Source organism: Bos grunniens, chromosome 4 (assembly GCF_055505025.1).
Source record: "Bos grunniens cultivar Pamir isolate PY7600 chromosome 4, Bosgru_T2T1.0, whole genome shotgun sequence".
NCBI classification, from domain to species: Eukaryota; Metazoa; Chordata; class Mammalia; order Artiodactyla; family Bovidae; genus Bos; species Bos grunniens.
The window spans coordinates 16,291,977-16,318,607 of NC_141168.1; the positions used below are offsets into that span (position 1 = coordinate 16,291,977).

The following is a 26,631-nucleotide window of genomic DNA, read 5'->3' on the forward strand; positions in this document are numbered from 1 at the left end:
AAAGAGCCACCACATGGCAGGGCTTTGGGGGTGAAGGCAGAGGCCTTGTTCAGGTGGGATTCCTGGTTAGGGAGAGAAGCCGACACGGAGAGTGGGCACGGCCGGGGCTGGGCTCTCCATCAGGAGCCAGAGGGTGCAGGTCTCCGGAGATGCAGCAGGGCCATGTCAGGAGCGCTCTGCAGAAGCTGGGGGCATGGACCCCAGACCCACCACGAGGAGACCTTGAGAATAAACCCCCCACGCCCTGCCAGGCCCATGCTTGTAGAGAGGAGCCAGCGAGCTCCTTTAGGGAATAGATCAGAAGAGCAGAGGCTAGAGATGGGTATTGGCAACTGTGCCCACCTGGGACACATCACCCAGATTACCATAGCACATCCCTCCTGTTCTTCCCAATGTACAAAATAATTTCAAGCTTTCCAAGGTAGCTTACAGCCAGCTCGCCTTTAATATCAGTAGTTGGCTTGCCTCGATTATGCATGGGTAGACCTCCCTTTCTGCCAACCAGGTGGAACCCAGGAAGCCTCTGCTCTTGGAAGTTACAGGGGATGCTGTAAAGCCGGATGGAAAGTGACCCGGGGGCCTCCATCACCCAACGGCTCTGCCACAGTCAGCCTGGAGGTTGTGCCGCTTAGAAAGGCATCTGCTGAGCGGCTCAGCTCCTGAGCACCAGGGTGGTCCTGAGAGGCCTCGGCCAGCCTGCAGGAAGGGCAGCGTGCTAGGGGCCGGCCTGACTCCCTGCTGACCCGAGCTTGGACTCAAGAGGCACGACAACCCTGCTGCCTTCCTGCCTGCTGCTCAGACACACTTTGGCATGGTTCCCATGAAAGGGGCCCTGCCTGGGGACAGCTTTTTTCCTGTCTCTTCCTTTTATTGTTTTGTTTTGAGGGCAAAGGCTCCTTCCCAAACCACACTGAGATGGCACTGTCAGAAAGGGTGCAGCCGTCACACCATTAGCCAGTGAAATGGCTCCCTCTGTGTCTCTGCGGGATGCATTAGAGTCAGACAACACCACCCCCCCACCAGAGAGGCTGGCCATGCTCCTGACGGGTCGGGCTTCTATCTGGCTGAGAAGAATGACTAAAAGACGCCAGTGGGCCAGTGGGACGTGTCTCCCCCACCTCCTGCCCCCAGCCCTGGCCCGCCAGGGTGCTCAAAGAGAATGGGCAGTGAGGGCATCCCAGCCCCTCTCAGGGAGGAGACTGCTCACACTGGCTTCCCTTCTCCCCATGTCTGGCAGCTGGTATTGCGAATCAATGCCATTTATGAAGCCCGGAGAGGAAAGAAACGCGTGAAGAGGCTGTCCCAGTCCACAGAGAACAACTCAGGAAAAGGTAGGGGCCCCGCCACTGTCCCTCCTCCCCCAAGAATCTGAAAACAGGATCTCCCTTCCCCTCTTCTTGTCCATCCATCATGTCAAACCAGGGCTGCATGCTCTGACCTCAGCGGGGGAGCCACCTTCTTTGCTTAATTTGCACCGAAGGGACCAATATCTTTGACTGGATTTGCTAGAGGTACCATCTGAAGTACAGCCAAGTTAATCTGGAAACACATGCAGTTGGACAAAGACATAATTCGTTCATGACCTTTAAACAGAAAAAAAAAGAAAACAGCCCCTCTGAACTAGAACTCTGGGATTTGTGCTACCACATGAAAAAGTTTCCTGCATTAGAAAGAACCACGTTTGCAATTTGTTGTTATTGTTTTGTCTAGTGACAGATGAGAACAGCGAGTCTGACAGTGACACCGAGGAGAAGCTGAAAGGTGAGAAGAGCCGTTGTTGTGCAGGATGCGTGTTGGTGATGGGGAAGGTGCAAAGGTGGCCCTTCCTGCTGAGTGTGAGGGGGACACAGCGTCCTTGCAGGAGCTTGCTGGGCAAGGCGTGGGTGTTTGAACCTGGCCAGGGTGGGCCTGTCCGGTCCCTGAGCCTCTGGCTACACTCTAGAGACTCAGAGTAGGTACCGCTGCGGTGACTCCCTGTCCCTGCACCCATCCGTTATGTTATGGGTGTTCTTCACACCTGTGAAAGGTACAGCATGCTGGCCTGGGACTCCAGAGACCTGGGGCCCTTGCCCTACTCCTGTAAAATGGCTCTGTGATCTGGAGGAAATCATTGAGATCCAGGGCCTCTCCTTCCTCATCTGTTAAATGAAGTTGCTGAAATTATTGGTCCCTGTGGACCTAAGCCTGGTGATCTTAGTCTAGATCTCAGTGAGTTTTCCACAACTTTTCAGAACCCCAGGGGCAAGCCGGGGAACGCTGTAGTCCAGGGCTGCTCAGCGAGGCGATGGCGACCCAGCCATCTGCTCAGTGGCCCTGCCTCTTCGGCCTCTGACACCCACCTGCTCCCTGACCCGTCTCGGGAATGAGGCCGACCACTGTAGCGCACAGAGCGGTGCCAGGAGAGAAGGCAGATGGGAGCTCTAGACCAGGCAGGTCTCTGCCACTCGAGTCACATGGGATGTTTACAAAGCTCCCAGCTCCGAAAGCTCCGGGGTCTGGATTTTGTCCCAGCCCTCAAGAGGAAAGGTGCAGGAAGTGGCTGAAGGGAGGAGTCCCCACCCCATCTGACACAGGAACCCAAGGGTCACTCAAGCCGCTGCCCCAAGTCCAGACAGCAAATCCATGGTGGAATGGTGGCCCCACGTTCCAGGCTTCTGCACCCCAATTAGCCTGGCAGCGGGTTGCTGCTCCTAGAACTTTGGCAAGAATCCCCAGTAAAGAACTTTGTACTAATTTGTTAAATGTGGGAACGCTTTTGTAGGATTAGGAAAAGTACTTTGAGCTGGGAATTCCATAACCTGTTGCAGCTCTGTGCAGTTTGACATTGGGAGTGAGTCATTTTCAGGCGGTCCTCCGCTCTCTCTCTCTGCTCCCTCTCCAGCCCACAGCCAGCGCCTGGTCAACGTGAAGTCACGGCTGAAGCAGGCTCCAAGATACCCGTCCCTGGACCGGGAGCTGGTCGAATACCAGGAGAGGCAACTTTTCGAGTACTTCGTGGTCGTGTCCCTGCACAAAAAGCAGGCTGGGGCTGCGTACGTGCCCGAACTCACCCAGCAGTTCCCGCTGAAGGTATGGGGTGGGCCAAGCTCCGTGGCCTGCCATGGACTGCAGCATTCTTGGGAAGATCTTACTGGGACTCATGGTTCAGGGAGATGGAGGAGCCCAAGGAACATTCAGTGTCCAGAATTTCAAAAATGGGTCCTAATTAAAGTATATTAATTAAAAAACAGTGCTACTGGAGAATTTAGGAGATTTGAGGGGTGTGAGATGCATGACTCAGTTCAGTTCAGTTCAGATGCTCAGTCGTGTCCAACTCTTTGTGAGCCCATGGACTGTAGCACGCCAGACCTCCCTGTCCATCGCCAACTCCCATAGTTTACTCAAACTCACGTCCATCGAGTCAGTGATGCCATCCAACCATCTCATCCTCTGTTGTCCCCTTCTCTTCCTGCCTCCAATGCATGACTCAAGCAGGGACAGAAATACTCGCTTCCTGTGATCACTATACTGATGGTACCATTCTATCCACTCTCCCCATCTCCTTATCCGGCCACATCTCTTCCCAACCCACCCTAGAAGCCTCTTCCCCATAGACTGCACAAGGAGCGTCACATTTGTGTCCATGCTGCCCGTGTGCCCTGTGTGCCTCTGTTTGTATGTGTGTGTGCAAGAATCCTGTTCTATTCTCACATGGGTCAGTCCTGTGTGGAGTTGGCTTTACCATGTATTAAAGTGAAAGTCGCTCAGTTGTGTCCGACTCTTTGCAACCCCATGAACTGTAGCCCACCAGGCTCCTCTGTCCATGGGATTCTCCAGGCAAGAATACTGGAGTGGATAGCCACTCCCTTTTCCGAGGACCTTCCCAACCCAGGGATCGAACCTGGGTCTCTTGCATTGCAGGCAGATTCTTTACTGTCTGAGCCACCTGGGAAGCCATCCTATATTATTAATCATGGCTCCTAAAATGAAACAGCACTCAATAAAGGCTAAAGTGGCATGGCCTATCATAGATAAATGACCCATAGGCTTTGGCATCAGTGATAGAGAGCTTTCATCACTTTCTAATGCAGCTCAGCCAGGATTTACTGAGACCCTATTACATTCCAGCTGCTTTCTGCTTGGCCCCAGGGGATTACAAAGATGAGCAGAATGTGTTTCCTGTCCTCGGGGAGCTTACCCTCTGACAGGTGGGCATGAGAGACTCCAGAGACTCACGAGGTAAAGTGTGCCAGTCTCTGTCCAGTGCACACAGTGGTGCTCAGAGACGGGAAGAGGGGAGGGCGCTCATGTCCTGATCCCCTCAGAGCCTGCCTTCGCTGCCACCACCCAAACATAACCCCAACATCTGCCAAGACCTGGGGTCCAGCTGTCCCTCTCCTCCTCCTGAGCCACTCTTCCTTCCGTCCTGCCCACTGGAGACCAGCAGAGCAGTTGTGGCCTTGGCTTGGAGTTTAGAATGGAAATATGTGTAAAGGAGATAAGCAATAGGCACCAGCCTTCCACATGGGCACTGACTCACTTCCTCCATCTCCTCCAGGGTGATCCCTGAAAACCTCAGTGCTACGTATGCCCACGTCTAGTTGGGGACCTCACAGAGGAGCACCAAGACACGAGGGATGGGCCTGTTATTTTATTTACTTCCCTCGGGGCCTAGCACAGTGTTATACATACGGTGATGCTCAGTGTTCCAGGAGTAAAGTCAGTGTCCCATGAATTAGTTAATGAACCACCCTAACTATCAAATGCTTGAGTTTCCAACGTGGACTCTCCAGCCTCCTAGACATCACATTAAAATTTTTTTGAATGGAAAGTTGCCTATTCACTGTGGAAAGGGAGACTAATACAGAAATGTTTAGAGAAAAAGTCATCTCCAGCCCCACAGAGGTCGTTGTTGTTGGCATTTCATTGTCTTTCTCCAGTCTTTTCTCAGAGTAGAATTTTCTTACAAAACTGAGGTCAGACATTGTGTAATTTCCGTATCATGTTTTGTAAACCTATCATTATTTACGAACACGTTTCATACAAATTCTAAAACATCATTTTTGAAATTCCATAATACCGCATTATGTGGGTATACCCTGATCTGTTTAGCAGCTCTCTTTCTGTTGGAAATGCATCTTGCTGCCAGCTTTTCTTTAGGTGTTTATCTTTAATGTTCTGGTGATCATTCTCTGTAGGCATTTTTGCATGCCAGGCTACTACATATATCTCCTTGCCTTCACCTGCTCCCTCTGTCAGAAGCCCCTTTTTCTTCTTCTTTCTCCTCATTTTTAACTTTTTCTTGAGTTTTAGCCCCCACTCCTATAAACACCTTGATCGAGGTTTCCGCTCCATATTTGTGCATTAGCAATCATGCCTGGCATATTCTATTAAAATGCTTGACACCTCACAGTTATCTTTCATGACACCTCACAGAGATGAGGCTGTTTCCCAGCCATCTGCGATTGATTGTATTTGTGAGAGAGCTCTCTGTGTGTCTCTTTCCGTAAATGTGCTCCTGTGTGTGTCCGAGCAGGTATGTGCACGTGAATTGATAACTTGTATGTTGATGAGTGTGTATATGCATACATGTGTATGTATGTATTTGTGGGTGTCATGCATGTGGTCTGAGGGCAGGTGTGTTCAGGTGGTGACTGGGCCATATTGAAAGCACTGGAACTCACTTTCCTACAGGGCTTGCTCTTCAGTTCTCTGATTAATGCTGTTTCCACTATGGAAAAATGTCTTTGTTCCTTCCTTGTGTATTATTTGTTACTTGGGGTCCGTCACTCGGTGGTGATTAATGATCCCCTCAACAACTACACCCGGCTGGTATTCTTTGCAAGACTGTCCGAGGGTAATCAAAAACTGTTGCTTTGGCAGCAGTCTGAGCTAGTAAATTGTCAACTCAAAGACTGTTCCAGTACCAGTTGGAATCTTCTGAGTCATGATGAAAGAGAAAACCATTATAGTTCAGTAAAGAAAGAGTGACTGTTTATTCTGAAGAAGAAAGACTGAAGAACAATTAATGACTGGCTCCTAGTCTACGTATGGTGACTGTGTTTCATCGATAGTTGTCTCAAGCATTAATATTATATTAGTAGCAGCTTTGGAGAAGGCAATGGCACCCTACTCCAGTACTCTTGCCTGGAAAGTCCCATGGACGGAGGAGCCTGGTGGGCTGCAGTCCATGGGGTTGCTAAGAGTTGGACACAACTGAGTGACTTCACTTTCACTTTTCACTTTCATGCATTGGAGAAGGAAATGGCAACCCACTCCAGTGTTCTTGCCTGGAGAATCCCAGGGACGGGGGAGCCTGGTGGGCTGCCATCTCTGGGGTCGCACAGAGTCAGGCATGACTGAATCGACTTAGCAGCAGCAGCAGCAGCAGCAATAGCAGCTTTAGTTAAATTTGATCTGGCCGAATAAGGATCATACTAGAAGTGGGTTTCCAAGTTGAAAGCCATCAGCCCAATGCCCTGTTCCTTTGGATGCTGTCTTCAGAGACCTCTTCTCTCTGATGTTTCATGGCCTTGGGAAGGCTTGCAGATCCTCTGTGAAGGAGTACCATTGGCCAACAGACCTCAGAAACTGCAAGACTGGTTTAAGGTGGTGCTGTGCTAAGTCACTTCATTCGTGTCCAATTCTTTGCAACGCTATGGACTGTAGCGTGTCAAGCTCCTCTGTGCATGGGATTCTCTAGGCAAGAATACTGGATTGGGTTGCCATTTCCTTCAGCAGGGGATCTTCCTTACCCAGGGGTCATATCTGAGTCTCTTAAAAAGTCTCCTACATTATTAGCAAGTGGGTTCTTTACCACTAGGGCCACCTGGGAAGCCCTGGTTTAAGGTAGAGGCCTTTATGGAAAGATATGAGAAACAAAGTAAGAAATTATTGACAATAGTATATTAAGACTTTAACTTAGATGTTACAATTTCCTAATTTTAGAAATTCACACTCCACTCAGTTCAAGTAGCTGATATTTTAGATGACTGAAGGCAATTTTATCATGGTTTATTTTTTCTTTAACTGTTTATAAGGGAAATGTAACAAGTGTAAACCTATCAGCAACAACACAACAAAAAGCCAACAATTCTTCCCAGCACTTTAGAAGTACCAATTTATAAGCAAACTATCAGGCACCCCACTCCAGTACTCCTGCCTGGAAAATCCTGTGGATGAAGGAGCCTGGAAGGCTGTAGTCCATGGGGTCGCTGAGGGTCAGACATGACTGAGCGACTTCACTTTCACTTTCCACTTTCATGCATTGGAGAAGGAAATGGCAACCCACTCCAGTGTTTATGCCTGGAGAATCCCAGGGACAGGGGAGCCTGTGGGCTGCTGTCTGTGGGGTCACAAAGAGTCAGACATGACTGAAGTGACTTAGCAGCAGCAGCAGCGTGCTAATTATAAACTTTTTTTTTTTTGTATTGCAAACTTTATACCTAGAGTGCCTTTTTTTTTCAGTTGAGGCAAAAAAAAAAACCAACATGTGGCATAAAATTCAGCATCCCAACATCTCCAGGTGTACAGTACAGTGTGGTTAACTACAGGTGCATTGCTGTCCAACAGATTCCCCAGAATGGAGTGCTTTTTGAAGTAGATACCCATTCAGACACAGAACAAGCAGAGTCACGGCTTTAAATATAATCTCTTAAGTCAGACCTCATCCATTCGTTCCGTTTTGAAGTAAGATGATATTCCTCCAGTCTGTGATGTGTCAGATAAATCAGAGAGCAAGAAGAAGACAGAAATTAAGATCATTTTGATTCTTTCCTGGATTCCATTCTAGCTGTGTGATCATGGACAAATCACTTAACTTCTCTGGGCTTATTTTTTTCTAAGAATGTCAGCCTCCTGTCTAGTTTTCCTTTAATTCTGATATTCAAAGACCTCCTGAAATGAATTAAATTTCACTGTATAACGTAATTTACCTGGATGGATTCACTAAGAAGGGCTGCAAAACATCTCTGCTGAAATTGAAGAGGGCCAGCTTTGCCTAGGTCCAGGCATCAGACAACTAGTTTGTGGCTCTGCCTTGCAGATTTGTGAGTCTCGGATTCGGAAGTGGTTGCTATGACAGCTCTTCCTTATTGATTAAAATGCTTATATTCCAGAATGTTAGGTATAGAGAACATTTCTCTAAAGCACACTATTTTTTCTCCTTGTTCCCCGCATAAGACTATAGTTGAAACTGCCCTGAGGGAGAAAATAGCTTAAGCCTGAGCTGCAAGCCCTCCTCAGCGTGGAGGTTAAGGCGACAGTTATGACTTCAGGGCCATGGGGGCTGTGTGCCTGTCGAGCGTCTGTCTTGCTCACACCGGAGCTTATTCTCCAGCCTCCTCTCGCCCTTCTCCCTGCAGCTGGAAAGGTCGTTCAAGTTCATGAGAGAAGCTGAGGACCAGCTGAAGGCTATCCCCCAGTTCTGTTTCCCTGACGCCAAGGACTGGACTCCGGTCCAGCAGTTTACCAGGTATGTGCTGGTGTCTCCCCGCCCTCCCCTGGCCCCGCCAAGACTAAAGTGAGAGCTAGAGAGAGGTCGTCGATGGCAGACCCGGTACATAAGTCAGTCCTGCTGGTAAGTGATCCTGACAGACTCGAGTGTATAAATTTCCCCCACGGGTGTTTGCAAAGCATGCCTGAAGACAAGACTCATTTTGCCAAATGTGCAGGTTCCCAGACCTCCCACTCCATCTTGGAATGTGTTTCATAAGCTGACGTGATGGGCAATAAGGTAATTCATAGTCTAAGAAAACCTTGTCCAGTGCTGTGAAAATACTTCTGCAGCAACACATCTAGCCATTATTCAGATTGTCATAAGTTTACATTTCTGGTTTAACCCATATTGTTGGGTGGAAGTTTTTTTTTTAATCTGAGGTCTCAACAACTGACCAAACTCAGGAGGCTCCAAATCCTAAGTGTTCGAGGGACACTGAGTACCTCGAAGTTGGCCCGGCAGTCTTTAAGGACAGTGGCAGCTTCGGTGCCCAGGGGAGCTGCCAGGGGCAGCTCCAAGAAGGGCACCACCATTGCCTACTGCTACCCAGCTCCCCTCCATACCCCCCAGTCTTGAGTCACTCCGGGGCTCACCCCAAGAGAGGACCAATGAGCACTGTGTCTGTTCGATGGGATGGCCCAGGTCATAGAATTATATGAGGGCTGAGGGTGGAAAGAAAAGTCCTCACTTCCTCTCAGGACACAGCGACACTTGAGATCCCCGTATCCCTGACAGAGACTCCGGAGCCACAGCCCAGAGATGGACGGGCGGGACAGGGAGCTGCACTTTCTGACAGCCTCCTCCTGAATGTCCCCTGGTGGCTCAGCATGATGATGCAACTTTTGTTCTGTTTTCTAACACACTTCCTGTTCTTTTTCCAGTTGCTTTAGATGTAAAGTTACCTTGTCTATTTGATGTTTTTCTTGTTTCTTGAGGTAGGAGTGTATTGCTATAAACTTCCCTCTTAGAACTGCTTTTGCTGCATCCCATAGGTTTTGAGTTGTGTTTTCATTGTCATTTGTTTCTAGAGATTTTTTGACTTCCCCTGTGATTTCTTCAGTGACCTGTTGGTTATTTAGAAACTCCTTGTTTAATCTCCATGTGTTTGTGTTTCCTGCAGTTTTTTTCTTGTAATTGATACCTAGTCTCATAGCGCTGTGGTCGGAGAGTAACGCACTTCCTTTCATTTTCCCAACCACAGTGAAACATTCTCGTTTGTCTTAACTGGAGAAGATGGGAGCAGAAGGTTTGGTTACTGCCGAAGACTGCTGGTCAGTATCCCCTGCTGTCCGGCAGCGAGAGCTCCATGCGGAGCCCCTACTGGCTTCCTAGGGCCTCATTCACCACAGGCCACAAGAGAAGGGACCAGAGGTGTATCGAGTTCGTCAGGGTCATTAAACATGGGAAGGAGTGTTTGGGGATCCACGTGAGCCTCACTGTGGATGGAAACACTGTCTGCCTCCCTTGAAAAGAAAATACTTTGTCCACTGCTTTCCCTGCCAAATAAATGGCCATCCCCCCTCAAGACAGGCGTCCTTTCTAATAAAGTGTGCTCAACAGACTCAGAGCTTACAGAGAACTTTCGTAATAGTGGTAAGGGCCGAAGAAGGATGGCTTTACGGTTCATGACACAAATAATTTAAGTGTCTCCTTCAGAACATTAACCTTTAAAAGTCACACACTTACTTCAGTGATATGATCATGCCAAAACATTTTAGAGCTTGTCTTTTTGAGGCCCATTTTTAGGAGTACCTTCAGTAGTGGCAAATCATTTTCCACTGAGAGTGTATTTTAGTCTTGTTATACATAGGCTAATATAGTCAAGAATAATGTGTGGCACATAGTGGCTGCTCAGTAAATATTTGTTAAATTAGTGAATAAAAAAAGTATGGATAGTAATCGAAAAAGTTAAGTGGGATAATAAATTCTGTTACTATAATTACTTTGGAGTTTAAGTATTGAGATTGTTTTCCTTTTTGGTTTTGAAAATTAATAGTTTCCAAAAAGGATTTTTAGAAAAGATTTCTCATTTGGAGTTATAATAATTATAAGGAATAAATAAATTCCTTGAGAAAAACCACAGTGATATGAGTAATATGAGTAAACAAGTTAAGTGATATGAGTAAACAAGATTCCTCATTTTATGGTTCTGTAGGCCACATTGAGCTCCTACTGTGTGCACAAAACTCTTGACTTGGTCCCTTTGGGACAATTTTAACACACATCTACGTAACCAGAAGTGGTTCCACCTGTAAGACGGGGTATTGGTAACTGCTTACCTTATTGATTTTCAAAAACTCTGGTTTGTGGAAACAGTCGGCACCATGTTAAAAAGATCTGGGGTCTTTCCTCCCCTGAGATTGGTCACACTTGTAATCTCCTTGTGTTTCACTCCCAAAAGCCTGGTGGCAAAGGAAAGCGTCTCCCTGAAGTTTACTGCATCGTGAGCCGCCTGGGATGCTTCAGCCTCTTTTCAAAGGTGAGGACTTTGGCCCCAGAGCAGGGAGGGAGCGTGTGGGAGTTGCAGGGCCCAGGAGGACTCAGGAGACACCCCAACTCCCAGGACTTTTTATCTTCTTATTCCCCAACCTGTTTTCCTTGCCACTTCCTCCTCCTCCCTTCCTTGAGCCTCGCTGAGATAATCACTGGGACAGGAAATGAATGGATGAAGGTCGTGGCCCAGAAAGTGAGGGAGGGGAAAAGGACAAATTAATTGCAGTTGAGGATGGAGGGGCAAAGGCTCCCCCCAGAATGTTCCATGTGCTTTACTTCCCCTCTCATAAGCGTTATCTTTTGTCACATTATGTGTGGTGTATGTCTGTTACGTGTGTCTGTTGTGTGTGTGTGAGATTTGTTATTGTGAGACTACTCTAAGTGTCAGAGTGAAAGTAAAAGTCGCTCAGTCATGTCCGACTTTTTGCGACCCCATGGACTGTATACAGTCCATGGAATTCTCCAAGCCAGAATACTGGAGTGGGCAGCCTTTCCCTTCTCCAGGGGATCTTCCCAATCCAGGGATCGAACCCAGGTCTCCCACATTACAGGCAGATTCTTTACCAGCTGACCTATAAGGAAAGCCCAAGAATACTAAAGTGGGTAGCCTGTCCACTTCTCCAGAGGACCCAGGAATCGAACTGGGGTGTTCTGCATTACAGGCATATTCTTTACCAACTGACCTATCAGGGAAGCCCTCTATCAAAATCTTAGTATAACTTGGTCCTTCTTTTTGGAAAATGAAGCAATATATCAGGACATAGGAATTGCCGTGGTGAATTGGCTCAGCCACCCCAGTATTCTGGATTGGCATAAATTACTATGCTGTCTGATGCCAGTCTCAAAAATTAGGTGTAACTCAACATTTGTTTCTTCTGTCAATGAGACATAAATATTTAATCTATACATGTATTTTAAGTCCTTAAACATGTATTTCAGTCCAGGTTTTCTTTTGGAGAATTGAAGTCCTGCATCTACTGTCTGTGGATGAAAGCCCCACTCCCTCAGCATTCTGAACCAAAATTCCTGCTCCTGCCCACCCTGTTCTGAGCTCAGAGGAGGCCTGAATCAGACTGATGCAGTGTGACCTCTGGCTGTGGTAGAGCTTGTACTTTACACAGTCGGAAGTGATTAATGGTACCAGCGTCACCTGAGTCATGGCCTTCACTCCACGTGAGGAGATAGTCATTGTACATTACAGTCAGTCACTCACAAACTCTGGCTCAGATTTGCATTGCTGCTTATGCCAGTCTTCATCATGGGTGTGTTTTAACATGGAGAGGAGGCTGTAGGTCAGAGACCCTATTGTTGTGAGAACGCTTATGAATCTAGGAGTAAACGGCTCCTGTGAGGTAGGCCAGCCTCCAGCAGCAGCTCTGAAGTTCACATAAGCTGCATTGCTACATCATGGGCAGGAGATGCAGAGCGAGCGAACATCCTAACATACTCGTGTGATGCACAATCCTGCATTTTCATGTCAGTTTTGTGACTGTGATTTTTTTAAGAATATAATATGAAGACTTGCTGAAGACCTCACAGCAAATATTCAGCATAGAACCATAGACAGAGCTTTGGCTAACTGATTCCAAGACCTCAGGTTATTTCTAGGTGAGGGGCAAGGACCATTATGGCAAATTGTCCTTCAGTAAAGACAAAAGGATAATGGATAAGAACAGCTTTCAGAATCTCTGAAGAAAGCATAAGTATCGTTGCAATGATGCTGTGTTAACAAACCACAGTGGCTTAAAGCAGCCACCATTGACTCCCACAGAGGGGCAGGGCTCTGGGGTTCTGCTCTGCTGGACTCCGTGGCTCACTCACCCTTGTGCTTCCAGTAGGCTGGGGGTTGGCTGATGCTTCAGGCTGCAAGTCTGGATGTGGGTTTGTCACCCCCCTGAGACAGGAAGCTGTCCCATGCATGCACAGGGAGGCGAGCAGAAACCCGTAAGGCAAGTTTCTACTTGCCTCCCAAGCCCTGGGCTTAGCACAGGCACGTGGTCACTTCCGCCTCATCCTGCCTGCCCAGTGGTCCTCAACTTGTTCTCATTACTGTTCTAGTGAGCAGCCTTTTTAGATATTGTTTTTCCTCAATTGCCTCTCCTCCCCATGAAATTTTTAACTTTTTGTCATATTATTTTCTTTTTACTGTGCTAAAACGTACATAACATTACACTTACCATTTCAGTCATTTCTAGGTGTACAGTTGATGGGCATTATGTTTATTCACTTTGTTGTGCCACCGTCTCCATCATCCATCTGCAGAACTCTTTCATCTCCCCAGACTAAAATTCGGTGCCCATTAAACACTAACCCTCTGTCCTCTCCTCCCCCAGCCCCTGGCAACCACCCCTCTACTCTACTTTCTGTCTCTTTTATGAGTTTGACTCGAGGATCTCATGTAAGTGGAATCGTATAGTGTTTGTCCCTTTTGTGTCTGGCTTATTTCACTTAGCACAATTTTCAAATCATCCATGTTGTAGCATGTATCAGTATTTTATTCCATCGTATTGAATAATATTCCATTTTATAGGTAACATGTTTTGCTTATTATTCATAAGTTAATGGATGTTTGGATTATTTCCTTTTTTGGCTCCTATGAATAATGCTGCTTTGAACATTCGTGTTCAAGTTTTCGTGTGAACATGTTTTCATTTCCGTTGGTTAAATACCTAGGAGTGGATTTGCTGGGTCATAATATGTTTAATTTCTTAAACAGACTATTTTCAAAAGAAAAACTTCACTGGTTTACATTTCCACCTGCAGTGTATGAGGGTTCCAATTTCACCACTTCCTCACCAACACCTGTTACCTGTTTTTTTTTATTACAGTCCAATGGCTGTCAAGTGGCATCTCATTGGTTTTGGTTTGTGTTGTCCTAATGGCTTCCCCCCAGAGAAAATTCAGTTCTACAGATATATCACGTATCTGTTTATGTACTTTGGCCCCTTAGAAGGGCACAAACCCTCACAATACCTGAGTGTTTTCACCAACCCCCAACCAATTTTTACCCCCTTGGGGGGCGCTATTCTTCCCATTGAGAACGTATATCATGATCAATGTCACAGGGGAATGCAAATGGACAGAAGGACAGTTTTCAAAGTCAAGGGGGCAGGAACTATACTTCACCCTGTAAGTGGGAGAAATTGTAGGGCCACATGGAAAAGAGTGGCTGCAGAGAGGGTGGATCCGGGTCTTAACGCACAAGGTGAAAGAGACTGGAGGTTTGGCCTGATGAGGACCCCCCGGCTTCCCCACGGTTCCGCAGCCTCGGTGGCAGGCCCCCTTCATCTGGAAGAGAGCTCCACCTCGCAGCCCGACTTTTCTGTCCCTTGCAGATTTTGGATGAGGTGGAAAAACGACGAGGCATCTCTCCTGCCCTGGTCCAGCCTCTCATGAGGAGCGTTATGGAAGCCCCCTTCCCAGCCCTGGGCAAAACCATCGTGGTCAAGAACTTCTTGCCCGGGTCAGGAACTGAGGTATGCCATCAGACTCCTCTCCTGTCCCAGGGGGCGTAGCCCTGACAGTGATCAGGTCCTGGTGATCCCACAGGCTGGCTTTCAGTGGGCTGTCACATTCAGTGGTGGCCTCTTGCTCCTCAAGCTGGCCCAGATCATCCATCTGTGAGAGAGTCATAAATTCCACCCTAAGTCCAATCCATCCGTTGGTTGCTGGATGAGAAAACTGTGCCAGGGCAGTGAACATCTTTAGCTTCTCTTAATAGCCAACCACCTTCATAAATCGTATTTGAACCTTTTTAGGGTTTTGATCTATATCACCACTTCCACTTAATATGCAAAGCAGATTCTTTTCGGGGAAGACAACCTCAGTTCAGTTCAGTTCAGTTCAGTCGCTCAATCGTGTCTGACTCTTTGCAACCCCATGAGTTGCAGCACGCCAGGCCTCCTTGTCCATCACCAGCTCCAGGAGTTCACTCAAACTCATGTCCATCAAGTCGGTGATGCCATCCAGTCATCTCATCCTCTGTCGTCCCCTTCTCCTCCTGCCCCCAATCCCTCCCAGCATCAGAGTCTTTTCCAATGAGTCAACTCTTCGCATGAGGTGGCCAAAGTACTGGAGTTTCAGCTTTAGCATGATTCCTTCCAAAGAACACCCAGGGCTGATCTCCTTTAGAATGGACTGCTTGGATCTCCTTGCAGTCCAAGGGACTCTCAAGAGTCTTCTCCAACACCACAGTTCAAAAGCATCAATTCTTCGGTGCTCAGCTTTCTTCACAGTCCAACTCTCACATCCATACACGACTACTGGAAAAACCATAGCCTTGACTAGATGGACCTTTGTTGGCAAAGTAATGTCTCTGACAAGCTCAAGTGCTACTTTTTATTCATCCCAGTCTTTGAAGCATGTCCCTTTCCTTGGCTGGGTGGGATTTGATACCAGAGCTTGTTTTCATCTTCCCGTCCTTGTATGTGACCCATTCAGCCTTGAGTCTCCAGTTCTAAAGGCCCTCGGAAAAGCGGGTCACCTCTGGGGACGGGCAGGACGAGGATGTGTCTGGAATATTCTGGAACCGCTCAACTTCCCAGCACAGAGAGCAGCAGTCTCCCTGCTGCTGCTGCTACTGCTGCTAAGTCGCTTCAGTCGTGTCCAACTCTGTGCGACTCCATAGACGGCAGCCCACCAGGCTCCCCGTCCCTGGGATTCTCCAGGCAAGAACACTGGAGTGGGTTGCCATTTCCTTCTCCAATGCATGAAAGTGAAAAGTGAAAGTGAAGACGCTCAGTCGTGTCTAACTCTTAGCGACCCCATGAACTGCAGCCCACCAGGCTCCTCCCTCCATGGGATTTTCCAGGCAAGAGTACTGGAGTGGGGTGCCTGCTGCTGGAGAATCCTAAACCACCCCATACAGATGCAGGTGACGTGGCCATGGGGATGTTAACTTTAGTGAGCCCCGCTGTCCGTGCAGCACCAGGCCAGTGCCATGCTGAGAGCAGAAGCCAGGTTCTGCTCACCGTCAAGAGCATGCACATGAGTAGTGACTTGAGATGAACTCAAGAACATGTCAACAAGTACAGAGTGAGGAGATACGTGCACACTATGCATACAAGCTGAAAGAGCCATCCCTGGGGAGGGGTTGGAATGGGGTTGAGTTCATTAAGAATCGCCTTGTAGAGGAGAGGAGCCTTGAAAGAAGTGCTTGGATCTGCTGGTCCTTCTTTGTGAGCCTGGAAGTCCCTTGTGAGATCAGACATTCTGCTGTGGGACTCCAAGGGACCAGCCCTCAAAACTCCCTGTGGGGGCTCACATGTGTCATCGATGGGGTGGGAGGGGGCGGGCTCCAGCCATCATGGCCCGAGGGGCTCTGGTTCTGTGTCCTGTCTCCCCACCTCCACGCAAACTACCCTCACACGCACGGTGAGACTGAGTCCCTACCAAACGTACCTCCTTTCCCAATCTCCTGCCGTCTTTCTTTCCCCAGTCCCTTTGGTTTTCCTGTTTTTCTCTCCCTCCTCCCCTGGCAGTGGGCCTCCCTGCTGAGGACCACAGGGCCCCAGGCCTGCCCGGTGCGTGAGAGGCCTGGCTGACCAGGCGGCCCCCTCATGCCGCTCGTGTTCCCTGGCAGGTGATTGAACTGTGCCGTCCGCTGGACTCCCGGCTCGAACACGTGGACTTTGAGTCTCTCTTTTCCTCTCTCAGCGTCCGACACCTGCTCTGCGTTTTTGCCTCCCTGCTCCTGGAAAGGAGGATCATCTTCATCGCAGACAAGCTCAGGTATCAAACCTTGGCAACTTCCGCTGAAGTGTTTGCACGACGGTCAGTCTCGAACTGTCTCTAAAGTGTTTGCGTGACGGTCAGTCTCGCACGGGATGGAACCTGTAGTGGGGGATCGCCTGGAGTTCAGAGGCAGCTCCTCTGCAGAAGGAGTGAGAGTCAGCAGGCAGCTGAGGCTGGAGGCTTATGAGGCCCCCGAGTTGTGTAAAGTGAGCTGAGCCTGCACTTCTGCACTCGGCTCATCTGGTACTTGGCCTGCTGCTCACTCATTCTGCTAGGCTCTGGGCACCCTACCATGTGCTGGGGAAACGGGGAAAAGACAGAGCTGTGCTTCAAGAGGCCTCAGTCGGGGGTGGGGATGGAGAAGTAAAGAGACTGCCCAGTACCCTGCTGTAAAGGCCGACTAGAGGCAGAGCATTCTCATTCATAGACAAGACGAGTTCCCTGCATCTTAAGCCCAAGAGCAAGTAGAAAGCATGTTCCAGGCAAAAGGAGCTGTTGGTACAACAGCAGGGAGAGGGGAGGCCAAGAGTTCCTTCAGGAACTGCAGAGCAGCTCAGGGTAGTGGAACTGAGAGGAGAGCCAGGAACCGGCAGAGGCAGGCAGGGCCCTGTTCCCAGGAGGGCTGCAGGACCAGGCGTGAGGCACAGACAGAGCCAGAGGCGTGCCTTCATCTAGGGCTAACAGAATCCACACACACAGACCCGCTGCCCAGCAGGGTGCACCCACATCCTAGGGTCACGTTCGGTGATTGGCAAAGCCCAGGTCACAGATCAAAGAAGATCCTGAAGAAGATGCAGATAGGGGTTGGGGTTAATTCTGAACTTTAAAAAAGAAAAAAAAAAGAATTCTTGGCATTTTCATCATTTCAAAATACTGAATCAGAGCTTTCCTCTCTTTGGAACTGAGGGCGCAGAAGCGAAAGTGGTGGCTGCTGCTCCAGGGAGGGCTGAGTTGTGGGTCCTGGCTCGAGATAAGCCGGCCAAGCAGGAGAGGCCAGCTGAGAGTCCATCTGGAAAGAAGCCGTGCCAAAAACATGTAAAAATCGGTTTGGAGAGGAAATAATGACTCTCGACTCTAGAAAACAAAAGGGAAGAAGAAGAAAAGGGAAAGAAGAGTGCAAAGGACAAAGCGTGTGAACGTGGGGTCCATCCGCAGGCGTGGTGGGAGATGGAATCCAGCCCTGTCTCCACCGCAGCCCATCTGGTCACCTTGCTCACGCTCGGTCGTTGGACCGCAGCCACCGGGCTCCTCCCAGGCTGCTCCCAGCCCGCCTGAGAGTTAGCTATTCACATTTAATGTCACAGTTATTGTACTCTCTGTGCACTCTTGTCAGCAGGCCCTGCCTCTAGCCTGCAGCTGGTGCTGTGGGCAGCTCTCCAAGATCCCTGGGCACTGGGGGATTCGGACCAGAGAGTTCTCAAGGTGGGGGCCTGCAAGCTGAGGATGAGGAATAACCCTTGCATGACCAGGATCAGATTTCACCAGTGCTCTAGTGACTCTGTATTCTCTGGAAGCCCCACCATCCCCCACTCTCCACCATTTTTTTTTAGTTGTCGGATTCTCAGGCTTTCCTTGGGAGGAGGGGAAAGTGATGGGTCTCTGAAAGACCCAGGTCAGGAGTGGAAGGCCCTCCAGGGAGTGGAGATGGGGCAAATAGTCCCAAGGGCCGCTTGCTTCTGGTTTAAAGATGTCAGGCTCAGGAAGGGTCCAGCCTGCCCAAATATCTAAGAAGACGAACGTGACTCAAGAGGAGCAGGGGACCAGGGCCCGTGGCCCTCCGCTCTAACCCAGGCTTTCTTCGGGGGGGAGGAGAAGGGATAATATCATTTATTTTTCTCACAAAGGGACAATGAAAGGAGACAGTGGGAACAGAAAGGGAGGGAGCCGCATCAAAGACAGAGGCATCCCTGCAGGGCAGCAGCGGGCATATGTCAGAGGCTTTGGGTGCCGAGACACCGGGAAGGGCTTAGGACAGAGACCTCTGGGGAAGGACTTGACCACTCCACCTTGTCCCTGGAGAGACTTCTGGGTTGACAGGTGGGACTCACACAGAGCTGTTGTCATGAGAGACAATGAAAGGAACCCCTCCCTGAGCATGGGGCCTTCCCACTGCCGAGTACTGCTCAGTCCTCCCAGCCCCCTCCCCTCCTGCCCTGGCAGGAGACAAGTCACTGCGGTGGTCTGATTGGAGGGACTTTGGGGTTTCTGTCATCACCCCGCCTCCCAGGGTGCCTGGCACTCTGCCCTGAGAGATTTAGTCTCTCGGAGCAGCAAACACCCACAAGAGGGTAAAATGCCAGCCGTGGCTGCAGGACGCTGTTCTTGCCATAAGGCTCTTACTGCCCGCTGGCTGTTTTCTTTTGCAGCAGCTGCCAGCCACGGGGCACTGAGGAGGTAGGATTTTTGTTGGGTAGCGGGGCAGGGATGTGGATAACTTGGGTGCCCTCTTTGGGTCCAGAGCCAGCGTGTGCATGTGCTCGCATGCGTGTATGAAATACCGAAATTACACTGCAGACCCTTTACAACATTCAGGCTGGCACGTCCAGCTCTCATCCCACGGGAGGGGCCTTCCCAGACAGCGAGGAGGCCTGAACGTCCTCAGCTGCTGGCCCTGGGTCTCCTCATTTAGGAAACAAGGGCTTCTCCATGCCCAGCCACTCAGAGCTCTGAATTGCTAGGGCTCTGGTGTCTCATTGTCCCCAGAAGTAGCCTGTGATTGTCCCATTACAAATGGCTTCAAGTGTTCTCTCTCTTGCTCAATAAATTTGCTTTTCAGCCAACACTAGTTAAGTGCAGATCTGAAGAAGCGAGGAAAGAAAGAAAGGCCCTGAGAGCGCTGAGGCAGAAAGCACAGTGTGCATAAACCTGATGAGAACAGCAACAGCTGAGCCCTGAGGTAGGGAACCGGCGAGCTGCCCTGGGCTGAGCTCCTCCATTCTCTCAGCCTCCCGAGAGCTCCATCAGTTCAGTTCTGTTAGCGGGAGACTAAGAACCACACAGAAGTGAAGTCACTTTGCTCAAGGAAAGGGTCAGTGGGAGAGCTGGGATCAGACAGGGGTAGCTGGCTCCAGAGAAGACGAGGAGGCGAGCAGGCCGCCATGGTCTGGGTGGAATAGAGGAGTATCTGTGAGGCTGTCTGTCTATACAGATACATAGGGACAGTCTTTTTAAAAACGTGCCATCACAACGTGCTTGGCAGTCCAGCCAGAATTGTCTCCTGAGGAAGCTCAGACATCTGTGCTTTCCTCTCCTGGGCCCATCTACCCCACCCACCCCACCCACCCTTCTAGCCAGGACCCCCTTGAGGCAGGTGGCTGAGGGAACCTCCAGAGTCTCTCCCAGCTCTGACCTCTGAGTCCATGGGCTGGGGTGCCCCAGGTGTCTGCCACACCCCTTGGTGTCTGCCCACCCAGCAATCTTGGTCCCGGACCTGCTGAAGTACCCTTCCCCCATTCCTGACCCAGGACTCATCCGTCTCAGGCATCCTGTGTCCCAGGGGACAACTGCCTCCTCTGCCCAGCTGTGTGATTCCCATGGGATCCCTCCAGCTCAGATGCTCTGGGATCCCACCCTCACATGGCCCACTCCTCGCCCAGGGGGTCTGGTTCAGTAGAAACCATCTGGATAGCATTTCCTGAGAGTGATTCTAAACGTATGTGCTTCAGGATGGTGAGGTGCTGAGGTAACTAACTGTGAGTGCCCTTCTAACACCCCGCTTAACCTTATCTGGGTTGAAGATAAATAAATACACCCCATGTTACAGATCCACTCTCCCAGGACTCCCAGGCCTCTGCTCTAGCCTGTGCTCAGAAGTCAGGGCACCATCTGTACCTCCTCTTGCAGCTTTAAGTGCTTTCTTCTGAGGGGGCCTCAGCGCAGCCTCCTCTTTGGGGGTCTCTCTGACCCTCAGACTTGCCCCCTCCCCTAACAGAGAGCCCACACAGGAAGTCTGGCTCACCTGTGAAATAGGGACCTAGCTAATGATCAGAGCACAGAAACGCCTCCAGAGAACACAGTGCGTGTGAAGTTACTGAGTGAGAAAGCCGGAACCCATCTTCTCTTCTCCAGCCTGTTCCACCTAAGGGGTTCCTCTGAGAGGAGTCAGCCACCACCTACTTCTGATTTATGGGAAAATAGCTCTAGGGAATTGAAGCATTCTTCAGCTGCTGCTGCTGCTGCTAAGTCGCTTCGGTTGTGTCCGACTCTGTGCGACCCCATAGACGGCAGCCCACCAGGCTCCGCTGTCCCTGGGATTCTCCAGGCAAGAACACTGGAGTGGGTTGCCATTTCCTTCTCCAAGGCATGAAAGTGAAAAGTGAAAGGGAAGTCTCTCAGTCATGTCCGACTCTTCAGCTAGGCCATGACAAACCAGTGGCTGGCTGCAAGTCGTCTGACCTGGAAAAGCCTCTGAAGAAAGCCTTCAGCCTAAGTTCAGCCCATGCTTTCATCCTCATCAGTGGGCACCACTTGCTCTCTATGGGCTGCACATGCCCTGATTTCTAGCCCTGCTCAGCTGGAAGTAGAAGTAGGCTGCTCCAGGTTCCCTTCTGTAGCCCCCCATCTTCTCAAGGCCATGGAGCAGGGCATGAGAACAGGGCCCACTGCAGACTCAGTGAGTGGCCCCATGACATCCCAGGGTGAACATTGGCCTGCCGGAGGCCTGTGGTCACTGCCACCAGCACCCTCCCCCGCCACACAATTCATTTCCTCATCGTTGCAAGTGCGTCTGCCCACTGCGAGAGGAAATAGCTGGGAGTTGTGGCAAATATTGTATGAGTTAGAAAAGGGTTTTAAGTGGAGCCAAAAATCTATCAAATTTAGAATAACATTCTTGCTCCGTTTCATCTTTACGGTGGACGTTGAGTGTTCCTTAAGGCTCTGTCAAGCCAAAGTTTAGCAGATGGGAAAGAAAGAATGTTGTGATCACTTGTTCTGTTGTCATAACAACCTAAATAAATATTTCCCTATACCCCTTTCTTCATTTCTCTGATGATAAACATTTTGTTTTTTCATTTATTAATTTCAGTTCCCAAGGTTTTGGCCAAATCTACACACTAGGCTGAATAAGAGAGTCAGAGCTGCACATAAACAATTTGTGTAAAAGTTTTAGGCAGGACGACGGTTTTTAATATTCGAGAAAGTTACTTATCTGTCCGTAGTGCGTTCACACCAGAAGCTAAACGACAGACTTCTAGTGAATGACAAGTGGGATTCGGTGGTCAAATCTGGACAAATAGTAGAGCTTGAGTCTTGGCCTCAACGTCAGTTGACTACACAGATAAGTCCCTGTGTAGCTGTGCATCTTCATCTTGTTGTGTGCTCCTTTTAGTTCATTTTTAATCTGTTTCTGTAGGTTTAAATGGGGCCCCGTATCCTGTCTCAATCAGTTGCACCATGGTGTTTCAGAAGAAGGTTGGGTTTGTGGCACACCCTCTCCAGGCAAGTGAGCTTGCCAAGGACTACTTGGGAGTGTGGGTAGCCGCCATCTTGGTGGTCCGACACCTAGAGTACTACTTCAGAGGTCCTCAAGAAGCCAACAAGGAGACACCTATGTTTAGTTCGGCAGAGTGCTGGGAAAATGCCATCAGACTGATTATACATGAAGTATTAACTACCTTTTTTTTTTTTTTTTTGCCTATGAACACCAAGATAACTTTGAAGCAAGGTTTAGACAATAGCATAGCCACAAATTGTCTTTGACTCCAAACCCATCACCAGCAGAATCTCGGATATAGCATACTCCAGCTCTCTTCTGGGGCCAGGTCCCTCCAGGCTGTGCTGGCTCTAAGCGTAGTCCTTTCCGGGGCAACTTAAAAACTCTCCAACGTTATATCCCCTAATTCCTTGGAATGAGATGTCACCATTGCTTTTCTGCCCTGTCTCCATCAGTGAGCTCTAGAATTACCCTCCAGGCCTGGGTTTTTTTCAGTGTCAGTCATTTTCAGCTCCTGGCTCCTACTTACAGTTCCTGGCTTTCTCTCTCTCTCTCATAGTTCGTGGTTGGCACTTTAAAGCTGGAACGCCCACTTTCCTTATGTTACAGATGAGGAAGCTGAGGCCTGGAGAAGAGCTTTACCTGAGATCACACAGAGTGTAGCAAACCCAGTTTTGTTGAGGTCCAGCCTGGGTTCTTTTTTAACTCAGTGACACATTTCTGCAGGGTCTGAAAGTACAGTAATGGAAACATGGCAGCCACCTCCCACTAGGTCTCAGCAGGCACCAGACCACATCAGAGTCACCGCTGGCTCTGGTTCCTGGGAATCACACACAAAGGGAGACATGCTTTGCCTGGAATCCTAAAGGATGCTGATGGACTCACCCTGCAAACTCCTGGGGTCTCTCCAACTCTGGAAACTCATCCTTCACTTTTCTGGTAGCATCTTAGAGAAAGCTCTGCGCTTGACTCTTTCTGGTTGCTAGGTGAATTGGGAGGCTGCTGAGCATAGTAATAACTAACTGCAAATTGGGCTAGGACCCTGATGCTGGGAAAGATTGAGGGCATGAGGAGAAGGGGACGACAGAGGATGAGATGGTTGGATGGCATCACTGACTCAATGGACGTGAGCTTGAGCAAACTCCGGAGATGGTGAAGGACAGGAAACCCTGGCCTGCTGTAGTCCATGGAATTGAAAGTCAGACACGACTGAGCGATTAAACAACAACAACACATACGACACAGGGCTTTGTAGCAGCCAGAATGGAAGCGTCTTCTCCAGGAGAATCTGAGTGCTCACAAGTGTATCCTGGTGTCTCTGGACTAATGCTTCAACCCTCAGGAACCACCACCAAGTAGCAAAGCATTCTGGGATCTGACCCTTCTCCCCTGTGCCCATCTTTTAACCTTGTGGCCCAGCCAACCTCCCACTGGGGCATCTCCTCCCTCCCTCGCTTTTGTGCAAATTGATCACAGCTGTGGGGGGCCAGCATTCCTTTCCTCCACCCCCACTGTAATGCGAGCCAGCTGCCAGGGCTCCCTGCTAGAACTTCCTTCAAAAACACTGCCTCTCCTCCAACCAGCAGATGCTCAGAAGGCTCCACATTAAGTGGCAAGCGAGCCTGAACAGTCATCCTTAGCATCCCTAGAACTGTAGACTGTACTTTGCATGTTCCTAAGAAACCACCAGCCCTAGCAGTGCCCACCCCCATGGAAGCTCCTCTAGCCTTTATGGGTCAGGGAATAAAATCTCAACAAGCTACACTCAGAATAATCCCTTCTTTTCTCTTGCACCATTTTTTTTAAGATTCACTAATTTTGGGGGTGAGGTGGGTCTTCGTTGTTACACGGAGGTTTTCTCTAGTTGCAGCAAACGGAGGCTACTCTCTCATGGTGTGCAGGCCTCTCATCGCAGTGGCTTCTCTTGTTGCAGAGCATGGGCTCTAGGGCACACGGGCTTCAGTAGTTGCGGCTCTCGGCTCTACAGCACAGGCTTGGTAGTTGTGGGTGGCCCACAGGCTTAGTTGCTCTGTGGCATGAAGGATCTTCCCAGACCAGGGGTCAAACTGGTGTGCTTTGCATTGCAAGGGGGATTCTTAACCACTGGACCACCAGGGAAGCCCCTCTTCTACCATTTATTTGGAAGGAACAGCTGCCACTTGATGTATTATTTGCAGAATCTGACCTGTCCTTCTAGTGTTTCAAGAGGCAGAATTTTGTTTTAGAATATTGGAGGGAGCTGGAGAACAAGAGGGATGCGACACTGCCAGAACCCCCGCCTCTCGGGTGGCTCCTGACGCCCTGACAGGTGCCAGCTAACAAGGTGGCAGTGGAAACCAGGTGGGAAACATGGGGACCCGGCTGCAACAGCGATCAGACTGTTTAAAAAGCAAACAAACAAAAAACACTTGTTAGCAGAATCAACAATGGTAGTACCAACCTACATGGCCGACAGGTGACACGTTGAGTTGTCATTTGTCCCCATCGAGACTGAGTACGCGACTTAGCGACTAAACGACAACAGCAGACTGAGTCCCGGTGCCCCTCAGCTCCCTGCGTTCCAGTTAAATGGATGCATTTCTTCTTTCCGTGACATTTCTTTACCTGCCCTGTGTATCTAGTGCTGCCATTGCTTATCGTCGTGTTCTCTACTTGTTCCAGCTACCTTCCCCACCCAGCTGGTTCACACTCACTGCAGCTGAGCCACACACCCTGCCCCCCACCCCCACCCCCGCTCCGAGACCCCTGGGCTTCAGCCAGAGACACAAAGCACAGCAGCAGTGGAAAGAAGGGGAGACTCCCTGCAGACCTGCTCCCTCCAGGGCTGAGGCCAAGAGAAGGCAAACGGGCAGGAGGCCATTTCTCTGAATTGGTAAAAAAAGAAAGTTACACAGATTTCTTTTTCTTTCTTTAATTTTTAATTGGACTTTGAAAAAAACTTTTTATTTGGGGTTTTTTAGTCGTGCTACATGGCATGCGAGATGTTAGTTCCCTGACCAGGGATTGAACCCATACCCCCTGCATTGGAAGCTCAAAGCCTTAACCACTGGACCTTTGGGGAAGTCCCCAGACTTGTTTTTCTATTGCAGTAATCAAGAAAAACCCCAAGGCTTCTGGCTGTGCTTCTTCATGCCTGCATTCCTCAGTCTGTGTCTCTCTACCTTCTCCCACCTGCAGGACTCCTCGCTCCCCACCCTGCCCTCACCCTGAATGCAGAAGTTACTTTAACTTCTTTTTGCCTGGGGTTCACTGTTGTTCAGTTGCTCAGGAGCACCCAACTCTTTGTGACCCTGTGGACTGCAGCACGCCAGGCTTCCCTGTCCTTCACCATCTCCCGGAGCTCTAAAATCGCTTCCAGGTCTAAAATTCTGTGCTTCTGTAACTTCCCCGGAGTCAGAAATGCTTAAACCACACCTCTGAAATGTAAATGCAGTCTTAAACATGAGTGCTGCATTTTTATTCTCCTTTAGTGACTTGACTAAAGTGCTAACTTGCTTCAGTCGTGTCCGATTCTTTGTGATCCTATGGACTGCGGCCGGTCAGGCTCCTCTGTCCATGAGATTCTACAGGCAAGAATAATGGAATGGGTTGCCAGGCTCTCCTCCAGGGGATCTTCCCACCTCAGGGGATGAACCCAAGTCTCTTACGTCTCTTGCATTGGTAGGCAGGTTCTTCACCACCAGTGTCACTTGGGGAGCCCATGACTGAAAAGCGAGGATTTCAGAAACTTGCTGAAGGGACCATGGATGACAGAGTCCACGACCTACACCACTGCATGATCCATTCTTTCTCCAAGTGATGTTTAGGAGCTTAATAACAAATGTGCTAAAAAAAAAAAAAGAGGTGGATTTCATACACAAGGCTTACTTCAGGAAATTCCTTCTTAGGGTCTCTTTTAAAGAACTCCCACTAGCCACTTGGAAATGAAAGCCAACATCCCAGTAAAAGGTGTAACATAACAAAATTCCAGCTCAACCATCTCTTTCTACCCATTCCCCACTGCACCTCACCCCCAACTCTTTAGTCAAAATCATTGGCTTCCAAGCCTTTTTACTACAGTCCACAATTAGAAATACATTTTATATTCAGACCTAATATACACCCCACATAATACATACATATAGTTATTTACAGTTGGGAAAAAATGCATCATACTCTCTTATTTTCTATTACATTCTTTTTGTTGTTTTTGAAATTATTTTTGAAATTGTTTCAGTTGTTTTTGAAATTATTTCAGGACCCCCAATAGGGTGCAAATTATAGTCTGCAAAAACTTGCTCTACACACAACTATTCTTGTTCATATTATGATGTCCTTCTAGTTTTCTAAGTTATGACCCATAGTCCTTGAGCAGATCAGCTTTGTAGACTGGCCACACACAAATACAGCTTAGTCCTAAAACTTCAAAGTTTTAGAACAAAGTAAATTCAGCCCATTCAGTGATCTATAGATCAAGCAAATTAAACGTAAATGATCAGCAATTCACTAAAAGTAT

General features: G+C 49.1%; 1 protein-coding gene across 6 annotated transcripts in view; it reads left to right on the top strand.

Moving 5' to 3' along the window:
- The window catches only part of DENND2A (DENN domain containing 2A), a 99,984-nt gene that overhangs the window by 62,836 nt on the left and 10,517 nt on the right, over positions 1–26,631 (top strand). For all 6 annotated transcript variants that reach the window (XM_086395237.1, XM_086395235.1, XM_086395236.1 and 3 more), the window contains 8 exons: positions 1,238–1,331; positions 1,711–1,761; positions 2,882–3,069; positions 8,343–8,452; positions 9,678–9,747; positions 10,878–10,955; positions 14,305–14,445; positions 16,551–16,699. In XM_086395237.1, coding sequence (XP_086251363.1) covers positions 1,238–1,331; positions 1,711–1,761; positions 2,882–3,069; positions 8,343–8,452; positions 9,678–9,747; positions 10,878–10,955; positions 14,305–14,445; positions 16,551–16,699 — 881 coding nt within the window. The remainder of the gene's footprint in view (positions 1–1,237; positions 1,332–1,710; positions 1,762–2,881; positions 3,070–8,342; positions 8,453–9,677; positions 9,748–10,877; positions 10,956–14,304; positions 14,446–16,550; positions 16,700–26,631) is intronic.